Source organism: Hemitrygon akajei, chromosome 24 (assembly GCF_048418815.1).
Source record: "Hemitrygon akajei chromosome 24, sHemAka1.3, whole genome shotgun sequence".
Classification (NCBI taxonomy): Eukaryota; Metazoa; Chordata; class Chondrichthyes; order Myliobatiformes; family Dasyatidae; genus Hemitrygon; species Hemitrygon akajei.
In genome coordinates this window covers 14130771-14143781 of record NC_133147.1, presented here as the reverse complement: position 1 = coordinate 14143781, position 13011 = coordinate 14130771, and the positions used below count along the sequence as shown (strand labels likewise).

The 13011-nt window shown below is 39.7% G+C and overlaps 1 protein-coding gene across 9 annotated transcripts in view; it reads left to right on the top strand.

Moving 5' to 3' along the window:
• Positions 1–13011, top strand: part of qkia (QKI, KH domain containing, RNA binding a) — a 131672-nt gene that overhangs the window by 70963 nt on the left and 47698 nt on the right. For all 9 annotated transcript variants that reach the window (XR_012096206.1, XM_073028368.1, XM_073028366.1 and 6 more), the window contains exon 4: positions 8439–8582. Coding sequence is in view for 8 of the 9 variants with exons in the window: in XM_073028368.1 (XP_072884469.1) it covers positions 8439–8582 (144 nt within the window). In the remaining variant the exon portion in view is untranslated. The remainder of the gene's footprint in view (positions 1–8438; positions 8583–13011) is intronic.

The window sequence follows — 13011 nt, the reverse complement described above, 5'->3', positions numbered from 1 at the left end:
GAATATAGACCATCTCAAAGAAACTCAAAAGATCAAAATAAATTATCAAAGTACACATGTCTGAGATTCATTTCTTTGCAAGAATTAACAAAGAACAAAGATAAAATAGAATCAATGAAAAAGTACACAAAGACTGGCAGACAACCGATGTGCAAAAAACAAACCATGCAAATACAAAATATATAGAAGTAATTACATAATACCGAGAACATTAGTTGTAAAGAGTCCTTGAAAGTGATTCCATCACTTAAGGAATCATTTCAAAGTTGAGGTGAATGAAGTTATCCACACGGATTCGGGAGCCTGATGATTATAGCGTGAAAACTGTTCCTGAACTTGATGGTGTGGGCCCTAAGGCATCTAAGGCTCTTGTACCTCCTTCCTGATGGTAGCTGCAAGTAAGAGAGCATGGCCAAGATGGTGGGGCGAGGGGGAGTGGATGTCTTGATGATGGATGCTACTTTCTTGTGACAGTGCTTCTTGTAGATGTGCTCAGTGGTGAGGAGGGCTTTGCCTGTGATGGACTGAGCTGTGCCTACCACTTTCATTTTCAGCAACTCCAGCAAGTTTTCCCTTCTATGTCTCAGTCAGGGAGGCAAAGACTAAAATTCACTTCCACAAAGACACAAATTTGCATTTTGCAAATCTGTATATCAAGTATATTGGGGAAGGGTGTGGTTGAAATGCATGCATCCAATTTGTCATTTTCTTGAGTAACCGGAAACCCAAGTATAACAAGTTTTGAAAGAAATTTACCTGCAGGATGTTCTTTTAGTAATTAAAAGGGGTGACTTGATTCACTCTTACTATTCTTGAAGCAAGTCTATGCTTTCTAAATTTAAGAAATATTAGACAAACATACTATCCAGCAGGTTTAGCATCAGTGGCTTTTAAAAGTCCAAATTAATTTATAGCTATATTTCCACTGGGGATTTCTTCCACCTCAGATTACTTTACTAATCCAAGATGAATCTGATACTGATGTATGTTCATATCTTTAAAACAGCAGCTTGAAATGGGCCATAAAATAATTTAATTTTAGAACAATAGCAAATGAGTCATAAATGCTGGCCTTGGCAGCATACAATCAATAGGGGAATACATTTGTATAAAAAGAATGCTATTTCATTAAATCGGTAATTTTCAAGTATTTTTTTCCCCTGTGGATCTAAAAGCTGACTAGTTGGTGGATTTTTGCTGTTGGGGGACCTACTTACAAAGAGGGGTGGTTGGGGACCCCAAATGACATGTAGATATACAGTGTGTGTGTCTTCAGGCTTCTGTACCTTCTTTCTGATGGCAACAATGAAAAGAGGGCATATCTTGGATGATGAGGGTCCTTAATTATGGACACTGTCTTCTTGAGGCATTGCTCCTTGATGTCTGGGATATCACGGAGCCCAGTGCCCGTGATTGAACTGACCAATTTTACAAATCTCTCCAGTTTACTAGTCCCCCTCTCCACCTCCATACCATACACTGATGCAGCCAATTAGAATGCTCTCTACGGTACATCTATAGAAATGTGAGAGTGTTTTCAGAGAAGTACTAGATCTCAGCGATTCCAGATTGCTTTTCCCCGTTTTCATGCTGGATGTCTTAAATGCTGTACAAATATGCAGAAAAAAATAAACCTTACATTATTTTGACACCATGTTTAACCTAAGTACAGAACGATTTGTAGCAGGTCTCATTGTAGGTTTAGTTAGCAGCCTGGTTTTATGTTTTTGATATGCCAAAATCTCTTCCAAAGACATTAATTTTGATCTATTTCTCATTCCATGACTCATCTTTCAGATTCTGCAAGTAGCACTTAAGAAACTTGGTGGGGTGTGGGATTTTTGGAAAATTCCTCAATTATGACACAACCAACAATTGTTTGCCACCACTAGTCCTGCAGCAAGATGTAGAGCTTCACAGAGGGGTAAAACAGCATAGCTCATTAGATGTCTTTGGACATCTCATCTGTTTTAATATTTGGACTAGTAACTAATGCCAGATGTGTACAGTTGTTGGCTGATCTTCTGTGCCTTGTTTTGCACCTTGCCACATTGAGTTCATCTGTGGAAAGCTAGTTTGAAGATGAACTGTTGAGGGGTCTGGTTGCCTTATTTTCCTTCCCCATTCTTTCATGGATGAACAGTACGCAGGTCAAGTTTTGTGTATTTTGTCACCTGTGACAGTAATAAACCAATAGCGAACAATAGAGCATGGTGATGAACTAGGTAGAAGGGAGTGATGGAGGCTTCTGTACCTCCTTTCTGATGGTAGCAAAAAGAAGAGGGCATATCCAGGATGATGGGGGTCCTTAATGATGAACACTGCCTTTTTGAGGCACCGCTCCTTGAAGATCTCTGGGATGCTACGGTGGCTAGTATCCATGATGGAACTGACTCTCTGCTGATGCTCTACAACTCTCTGCTGCTTACAAGATTCCACCCCCCCAAATACCATACCAGACTGTGATGCAGCCAGTTAGAATGCTCTCTACGGGACCTCTGTAAAAATTTGAGTGTTCTAAGTAACGTACCAAATCTCAAAGATTCCAGATTGCTTTTGTTCATTTTCATGCTGGACAGCTTAACTGATGTACAAATATGCAGATCGAAAGGAGTGATGGACCTACTGGTTGGTAAGTTAAGTGGTCACTGTAAGTTGTCCTGTGATTAGGCAAGGGTTAAATCAGGAGTTGCTGGGCGATGTGTCTGAACGTGCCGGAAGGACCTACTCTGTGTTGTACCTCAATAAATAAATGATTTAGTCTCATTGGTTCCAAATTGATTTTGCTCGTGTAACGTTTCAAGTGGTGTTTTATTGTTAGCTCATGGAGTAAGTGCTAGGTGCATATTAATAGTAATTTTAAATTAGCTGATGATGAATCATTTAGGGCAGTGATAGCCAATAGCTCCACCATATTTATTTTTATAAAACCTAGACTTGACCTTGGGTGTATAATTTCTTTCACATGGGTTGATTTTTGTTGTAGGAACACAGAAGTTAATGTAGATCACTGGTGAATGGTGTAGCTAAGGGCAATTGACCAGAAGCTGATCAAATGGTATTAAATATCTGGGGTTGTGGTGTTTCCCTAATGGGTTAAATTAGTTTTGCCTGAAATCTTAACTTGAATTTTGGAGCTCATAAGGAACCACATCTGGTTTTCAGAATCAGGCTTAATACAATTTTGATATGATAAATGCAAGCAGGCTTTTTCCACTGAGGTTGGGTGGGACTACAACTAGAGGTCATGGGTTAAGGGTGAACGTTGAAGGGGAACATGAGGGGAAGCTTCACTCAGAGGGTTGTGAGAGTGTGGAACAAGCTGCTAGCATAAATGTGCTTGCGAGCTTGATTTTAACACTTTAAGAAAAGTTTGAAAAGGACATGGTTGGGAGGGGTATGGAGGGCTATGGTCCTAGTGCAGGTTGATGGGAATAGGCAGTTTAAATGGTTTGGCACGGACTAGATGGGCGAAATGGCCTGTTTCTGTTCTGTGCTGTTTTATGACTCTCAGGTATATGTTGTGAAATTTGTTGTTCTGTGACAGCAATACATAATTTTAAAAAAAGCTAAATTACAGTAAATATATATATAAAAACATAAAGTAAGTAGTGCAAAAAGAGCAAGAAAATAGTGAAGTAATGTTCATTATCCAGTCAAAAATCTTATGGTCTTTCTGAGGTGACACCTTTTGAAGGTATCCTCTATGTTGGGGAGGCTAGTGCTCATGATGGAGCTGGCTTGAGTTTCCCCCAACATTCTGTAGCTTTTTTGAGCCTGTGTTATGGCCCCTCCATACCCAGTGATAATGCAACCAGTTAGAATGCTCTCCACAGTATATCTGTAGAAATTTGCAAGACTCTTTGATATACATCTAAAATTCCTACTAAAGCAGTGGATCAAATGGCATTTAATAACTGGGCTCGTAATGTTTCAATCACTGCACAGATCCATTGTCACAGATTCAAACCTGACCTTTGGTGTGGAGTCTGTTCGCTCTGTGACAGCAGATTTTCTCTAGGTGTTGCTTTCCCTTCACATGCCAAAGGTGTGTGGGTTGGTAAGTTAACTCTCCGCTATAAATTACCCCTAGTGTGTAAGTGAGTGGCAGAAACTGGGGGATCTGATGGAAATATGGGATTTGGTATGGTCATAGTACGGATGGGTTTCTGATCACTGGTATGGACGCAAAAGACCAGTTCCTACACTCCATGACCATCAGAGCTTTCAGACTTGTGTAATGATTTAAAACAAATTGCCAAAGTACCAGATTAGGGATGAAGTTAACAATGGTTTGTTCATTTCCACGTATGTTGCCTGACCTGCTGAGTTCTTCCAGCACGTACGTGTGTGTGTGGGGCAATGGTTTAACTTGTCTCCAGGCTCCTGTCTTTGAACAGGAATTATGTATATGAAACTAGAATCCCTTTTGAGGTTCAAAAAACACCTTGCTGTCCATGTCCCTTCCACTGTATACTCCTTCCAGTTTAGGGAGACTCTAAAAGCAGTGTAGTGATGTGGCTTTCGGTGGAACCTAATTTCAAAGATTCTAACCGTAATGGTGTATTTTTGACATTACTGACACGGTTAAAATCTTGTGTTGATTCGTGTTTGCTAGGTGTTCACTTTGAAAGAAAATCAGTCACTTAGCAAAATAAACCTGAGTGTAAACTTGAAATGCTCAATTCACTTTCACCTGGTGCCTTCATTAAACCTAAGTAAATACCACACAACGTGCACACACTTCATTGAATTGAATAATATGGCACAAAAAGAACCATTTGGCCTATTGAACTGTGGTTAATTTTAAAGAATTCCAGTTAGCTTCAGTCTCTGTATCACTGATTTTCTCTGGTACTGTTTTAATTACCTTTTGAGCTCCATATTGCCCCCTTTTTAAAATACATCAATTTTTTTCCCTGTGGTATGTTATCAGTGACATTGAACTGCCCTCTAACATTGGAAACGATTCATTTATTGTAACTTAATGAAATTTAAATTTGTTTTCTGCATGCAGAACAGTCAAAATGCTTTTGTACCCATTCCAAATGTGCACCCTTTTTTTAATAGTAGGTCATTCAGGAAACTGGGTACATTGAAAATGACAGTGGCCAGTCCAACAGTCATTGGTACTTGTTATAATGCAGAGGACGCAAACGTATAAAATTTCTCAAGCACAACTGTAACAGGTGCCAAAAGTGCGTTAAGTTTGCCATTGTATTTTCTTTTGATTTGAAGCTCCCTTTGGTGTAAAGGGCTTTATTGCAGTTAACACCCATCCATTTAAAACATTTTCAGCTCACACTCACGTACACACGTGCTGTGACATTCTCCAATTTTGAATTTTTGATTGAATAGTCCAACAGTGGTTCATGAATTGTTCCCATTCTGTAAGAGACTGAGTAGATACTAAAGTAAAAAGCCAGGCTAAGTAACTGGGTAATGGTTTCTCAGCCTCTGTAAGAGTTAAAGACACCTTTAAAAAGGACCACATTAAGTCTGCAGAGATTCACTACTCTCTGGCTAAATGTGTTAGAACTTGTTTAGCTTTTGTTATTGAGCTAGCAAGAATAATGAAGTGGTGGGCTAGTCAGTGAGTACACAAGTGTTATAATTTTGAAACTTGTTAGCTTGTGCAAGGAATGGAAGATTTGATTTGCAATGTGGAATAATTTGAGACATGGAGCTTCTAGAGTTGAATCCATTAAACTACGATGTGGCTAATCTTAAATCAATGGTGGGTGATTTTGTTTTCAAGGCTACGTGATTGACATTCACTCAAGCTTTGAGGTTTGGTACAGCAAACATCTAGATATGGATCTGGTCAATGACATCTGGAAATTGAATCAGTCAGGTTTATTATCATTGAAGTATAGCATGAAATGTTTTTTTATGGCAACAGTACAATGCAAGACAAATAATATAAGTTAAAATAACACTGCTAAAGCTGAATAATGAGCTAGTGTCCATGGACTGTTCAGAAATCTGGTGGGAGGAAAGAAGGTTACTGCACCTCCTGATGGTACTAACAAGAAGATAGCATGATGTCGTCTTGTTAGAAGATAAGGTTTTTTAATGATACCGTCATGTATCTGTTTTTGAAAAATTCAATAAAAAGATTGAAAAAGAAAGGGTTCTTAATGATGGATGCCATCTTGTCCTCAACGGTGGGGAGGGTTGTACCTCTGAAGCTTTACAGTTCTCTTGTGCATTGAAGGCTCTATACAAGACTGAACCTACAGCAAATTTCTACAGATTTCTATACAAATTTCTATAGTATTCTGCTGGTGAGCATCTGACTCGGTATGCTCCACAGTATATATGTAGAAATTTGCTATGAAGTCTTGACACACTAAATCTCCTCCAACTCCTAATGAGTTAGAGACAGTTGCTGTGCTGCATTCTTTGTGATCGCATCAGTGCATGGGTTCTCCAAGAAGCTGGCACTGAGGAACTTGAAGCTACTCACACTTTACACTGCTGACCCCTCAATGAGGGCTGGTGTATGTTCTCTGACTTCCTCTTCCTGGCATTCACATTTCCTTGGTCTTGTAGGCATTGAGTGTGAGATAGTTTTTTCCAATGCCATTCAACCCAGTGATCAATCTCACTCTTGTATGCCTCCTTATCACCATCGAGATTCTGCCAACAGTGGTGTTATCAGTGAATTTGTAGATTGTGATTAAGCTGTGTCTAGCCACACAGACATGATTACTGATTCACACTGGTCTCCAGAAAAGGAAATCGAGAATCCATTTGCAGAGGGGGGTACAGAGAGTCAAGTTTTTGAAGCTTGTTGATTAGTAGAGAGGGGATGACTGTTGAGAGCTGAGCTATAATCCATAAACAGCAACCTGGCATATGTTTTGCTGTTGCCTAGATGCTCCAAAGCAGAGTGGAGAGTCAGTATGAGATGTAGATTTAAATTTTTCAATTAGATATTGCCTGAAATCTTGCACTTTATATCTTTAAAATTTTCAATTGAGGTATTGGTTATTACTTTAAAGCAAATGACTAGTGTTGTCCTGAATGATTTCCCTTTAGAACTCAAATGTTTCTTTACAAGAGGTAACGTGTGTGTATTACACTTGTATAACCTATGTCCTGTATGCTGTATTTTGAACTTTAGAATGTTGTAGGAAAGCTGAATCAGATAGCTCAGAATCACTGATGTAGGTTATGTAATTTGTTGTTTTGGTGGTCAGTCCAGCAAAATGTTTTATTAAACACCTAGGAATTACAGTAAGAAATATTTCAAATTTTATATTAGTACAAAAGGAGCAAAAAAAAAGGGCAAGGTAATGTTCTTGGGTTCATTGTCCATTCAGAAATCTGATGACAAAGGGGAAAAGCTGTTCCTAAAATGTTGAGTGTATGTCTTCAGACTCCGGTTCCTCCTCTCCCATGGTAGTAATAATAGAGCATGTCCTGGGTGAAGAAGTCCTTGATGCTGGGGAGGCTAGTGCCCATGATGGAGCTGGCTTGAGTGGACAACCCTTTGAAAGTTCACATCCTGTGCAGTGGCCTCTTTATCAGACAGTGATGTAACCAGTTAGTATGCTGTCCACGGTACATCGAAATTTGTTTGATGTCTTTGGTGACATACCAAATCTCTCAAAACTCCTGATGGAATAAAGCTGATGTTGTTCCTTCTTCGTAATTGCTTCAACTGTGAAGTCCATCTTGTGCTGATTTCCTGAAGGAAGAACATCCAAGTTGAGGTTTGGGTTTGTGCTTTGCCTTCTGTGTAGCAATGAATGGAATCTAGTGCTATTGCGCCTATAATAGCGCAATAGTAATGGTTTTATAATAGTACATGGTTTTAAATACACTTCTCATGGAGGAATGGTCTTTTGGGCCCTGAATGTTTAGGTAATAGCTTAATCTTGCTGGTGAAGAATGTGTTGTTTAGCTGCTCCAAGCATAAAATCTGATACTTTGAACGTTCCTGCATTCTTTAACTGCTGGTGGAGAATTGTGCTTATAACCAGGTAATTTTGCTGGAGTATGTTTAACATGAGAATGAGTGAAATCTTACAATTTAATGGTTTTAACTTGATCAAATGGAAGAGGTTCCAGACATTTGGAATAACTTGGTAAAATCCCTGGAGTGCTGCCTTGTTAAATTGCATAGCTGTGTTTGTTCTGGATAATCGGCTAGGAATCAATTCAAAGGTGATTGCATTTTTTTTGATGCTTTATCTGTGATTCTGTGCTGGTTAGTCTTTTTGGAATGGTTTGTAGTTCCTTAATGTTTTTTGCATGTAATTTTGCTTGTTGTTTTCTTTTTGCCTGGTGGATCCAGAATAAAATACTAAACCCTTATTGTGTACACAGAAGGGGTTTAGAGGTGGGGCAGGGTTCTTAACTGGAAGAAGCACAAACTGTTTCCACCCACCATCATATGCTCTATTTAATTTTTTTTGTTTTGTTTTCAGGAAGAACAGAACAGAGGCAAACCCAACTGGGAGCACCTGAATGAAGATCTCCATGTATTAATAACTGTTGAAGATACTCAAGACAGAGCAGAACTAAAGTTGCGAAGAGCCGTAGAAGAAGTTAAGAAACTTCTGGTGCCTGCAGTAAGTTTCTTAGCTGTTTCTGCTCTTGTTTATCATAAAGGCTGCAGTTCTTGGATTCAGAATATAATTGGGTTGCCCAAGCTGTTGAAGGTTATCAGTATGTCACAGTAGCTACTGGATTTTCTTAGCTCGTACTACATTCGGTTATGAAGTTGTGTCTAAATGGCGATAGTAGATATCTTAAATTCTTTTGCAGCTGAAAATGGGTAAATTGCTGATCTGTCTTTCATGTCTCAGCGCTATACAAGAACTTTGAGTCATTAACTTTATTGTAACTCTGGACCTATGGAAATGTGCTGTAGCATGTTATGCATATCACTTTTTTTTGGTATGAATTTTCTGTGAGCTAGTAGACTTCCTAGGATTGCTTCATCGACTAAATTTTGCATCAGTTAAGTATAGTAATACTTAAATGCCTGATCACATTCTTAAGTGGCTTGATTAGTGCCAGTCTATGCCCACCTACAGCAAGACCTGGACTGCACCCCAACTTAGTTGGAGTATTTCAGGTGCTAACTGATGTAGCAATCGAGCTGATTTTGCTGTGAAGTTTGAGCTCAACTGAGGCTGGTGGGGAGTGTGCTTTGTTAATTTGCTATGCATAGATACAAACCCTATTTTGGGTGACTTTTACAAGGCTCAGAGCAATGCTAATTAGATTTGAAAGCCTAAAAGAGAAGGTTCAAGGAGCAGGAATGTATTCCTTCAATGGGTCTTCTGACAACACAAGTGGGTGAATCTTAGTCCTGTGTCTCCCTCTACCTGTCCATTTTTTGCTTTCCCTTCAAAGGATTCAAGTTACATTTATTATCAAAGAATGTATATATTTTACAACCTTGAGGTTCATCTGCTTACAGGCAGCCACAAAGCAAGAAACCCAATATAACCCAATTATCAAAAAAGAAAAGCCCAACACCCAATGCACAGAAAAAGAGTGGGACAAAATGCAAACAATCAAAGCAAGCAACAGCATTCCAAACCAAATTGAGTCCATAGATCTGGACTCCAGGCCTATAGCCTTGATCTCAGGTTGGCATATAGCAGGGCAAATCATTGAATATTCAAGAACTCTCGGAATATTATTGGGACAGGTAACCAAAACCTGGTGTAGTGTTTGAAATAATGGAACAAACACAGCGATGGAGGAACTTTGTAGGTCATGCAGCATCTATAGATAGGAATAAACAGTCAATGTTTCAATCTGAGACCCTTCATTAGGTCTGGAGATGGGGGTGGTGGGGGGAAGCAAATGTTTGTAATGACCAGTATGTGCAAAAATCTTGTGTCGTGCAGTTTTTTTGCTTAGTGACAACATGAGTGCACTAAATTAAGTGGAAGTAAACCTGAAGCTATTCGAAGGATAATAAGCCATTTCACTTCAAATGAACTAGCAGTTCTTTTGCGCTTCATGCCCTTTGCTTCTTTGATTCAACACAGTGAATCAATAATTTCTTCAATAAATACAGTATAAATAAGCCAGTTTTTAAAATCACAGGCTCTGTTGTCAGCATGGTCTGCATCAGAAACCAGAAAAAGAAATGTGATAGTGTATGATTGTGAAATATACTTAACATGCCAACGAGGTAGGGTGACAGTCTTATGTGCAGTTTAAATTTCTTTTGTGTGCTAGTAGCAAAAGATGCGTGCGCTCACACACCTTGGAGAGAACATAGTGAAGAAGCCAGAATGAGGTGGGGGAAGGTGGAGTACAAACTGGTATATAATTGTTTGAAATCTTGTGTTGTTGTTTAAATTGTGTTTTGTAAGTCTTCAGAATTTTCAATCTCTAAAGGTCATCTCTTGGCTAAGTCTAATATTGATAGGTTTTTTGGACAAATTGGGTTTGTGGGTTCTGACGATTGATCAGAAAAGTAGTCTTGAAGTGCATTGTCTTGTCAAGATGCTGTCTGGCTTAAGGGTTGGTACTTCTATTGGGGAGTTGATATAAATCAGCAACAAATACAGTGGGTGTGAAAATGTAATTTCTGAAGGGCCTTCATGCTTCTAGCAACCACAACTAAAATGCTCACAAGCACAAAGTATGCAGGTACTGGAAATCCCCAAAGCCCCACACAGAATGCTGGAGGAACTCAGCAGGTCAGGCAGCATATATGGAAAAGAGTAAACAAATGACGTTTCAGTCCTGAAGAAGAGTCTTGGCTTGAAATGTTGACTGTTTACTGTTTTCGATAGATGTTGCCTGGCCTGCTGAGTTCCTCCAGCAATGTGTGTGTGTGAGTGGTTTTCAACTAAAGTGCCCTCTGAATTAATTTTTTTCCTTAAATTAGGCAGGGTTACATGAACATCTGCTCACATAAGTGAGTGAAATACTTTTGTTTTCAGCAGCATGAAATTATTGAATTTTCCACTACAATTAAATGCAGCTCTGACCATGACCAGATTTTTATTTTGGTTTGTGTCAGTACCCTGCAATACAGTGCTTCTGAGCTGAACATTAATACTTAATGGTATTCTTATTCCCTGCAGTTTGCTCACTGATTTTTTTTTCTCCCCCTCTTGGCAAGTTAATATACTTGACATTAAGTGATGCCAGGTGTGCATTTAAGTGTTCTTCAGTTAACATTGTGAAAAGGACTCTCAAGGTTGCAGATTGTTCAGAATAATGGAGTGTAATATCAGTTGAAATTAGTATTTTTTTTGTTCTGCCATCCAAATGTTTCCCTTCTTTGGTGGGGTGGGGGGAAGGTTGTTCATTGGCTAATGTATTGGGCTGGTGACTGATGTCTATTAGAGTTTGATTTCCTGAATTTTGTTACAATTACATGTACAATAGTCACAAATATCTACACTAAAGTGAATGCTTATTTTATTTTTGCATACAAGGAAATGTTGGATTGTCGCTTGAATTTTTGAAAGAACATGCCTACAATTGGACACTTCCCCCACTCTGACCTTTCACCTCTTCTCACCTACCTATCACTTCCCACTGGGTCCCCTTCCCTTCTATAATACATTCTCCTCTCCTATTAGATTCCTTCTTCTCCAGCCCTTGACTTTTCCCACTACCTGGCTTTACCTATCACCTTTCAGCTATCACCCTTAACCTGTCACCATTTTTTTTCTCTCTCTGGTGTCTTCCCCCTTCGTTTCAGTCCTGAAGAAGGATCTCAGCCCAAAACTTAGGCTGTGTGTTCATTTCCATAGCTGCTGCCTGACCTGAGTTCCACCAGCACTTTGTGTGTTGCTTTATTAATTACTTGGTCAAGTCTGGCTTGAATAGAAACATAGAAAAACCACAGCACAATACAGGCCCTTCGGCCCACAATGCTGTGCTGAACATGTGCTCACTTTAGAAATTACCTAGGGTTACCCATAGGCCTCTTCTTCTAAGCTTCATGTACCTATCCAGGAGTCTCTTAAAAGACCCTGTCATATCCACCTCCACTAAAATCCACGCACTCAACCCTCTCTGCTTAAAAAAACTTACCCCTGACATCTCTTCTGTACCTACTTCTAAGCACTGTAAAACTGCCCTCTCATGTTACCCATTTTAGCCCTGGGGAAAAAGCCTCTGACTATCCACATGATCAATGCCTCTCATCAGCTTTTACACCTCTATCAAATCCCCCCTCATCCTCCGTCGCTCCAAGGAGAAAAGGCCAAGTTCACTCAAGCTATTCTCGTAAGGCATGCTCCCCAATCCAGGTAACATCCTTGTAAATCTCCTCTGCACCCTTTCTGTAGTTTCCACATCCTTCCGAAAATGAGGCGACCGGAACTGAGCACAGTACTCCAAGTGGGGTCTGACCAGGGTCTTATATAGCTGCAACGTTACCTCTCTGCTCTTAAACACAATCCCACAGTTGATGAAGCCTAATGCACCATACGCCTTCTTAACCACAGAGTCAACCTATACAGCAGCTTTGAATGTCCTATGGGCTCGGACCACAAGATCCCAATGATCCTTCATACTGCTAAGAGTCTTACCATTAGTACTATATTCTGTCATCGTATTTGATCTACCAAAATGAACCACCTCACACTGACCTGGGTTGAACTCCATCTGCCACTTCTCATCCCAGTTTTGCATCCTTTCAATGTCCCATTGTAACCTCTGACAACCCTCCACACTATTCACAACATCCCCAACCTTTGTGTCATCAGCAAATTTACTAACCCATCTCTCTACTTCCTCAACCAGATCATTTATAAAAATCACAAAGAGAAGGAGTCCCAGAACAGATCCCCGAGGCACACCACTGGTCACTGACCTCCATGCAGAATATGTCCCATCTACAACCACTCATTGCCTTCTGTGAGCAAGCCAATACTGGATCCACAAAGCAATGTCCCCTTGGATCCTGTGCCTCCTTACTTTCAGCCTTGCATGGGGTACCTAATCAAATGCCTTGCTGAAATCCATATGCACAACATCTTCTGCTCTACCTTCATCAATGTTTTTAGTCAC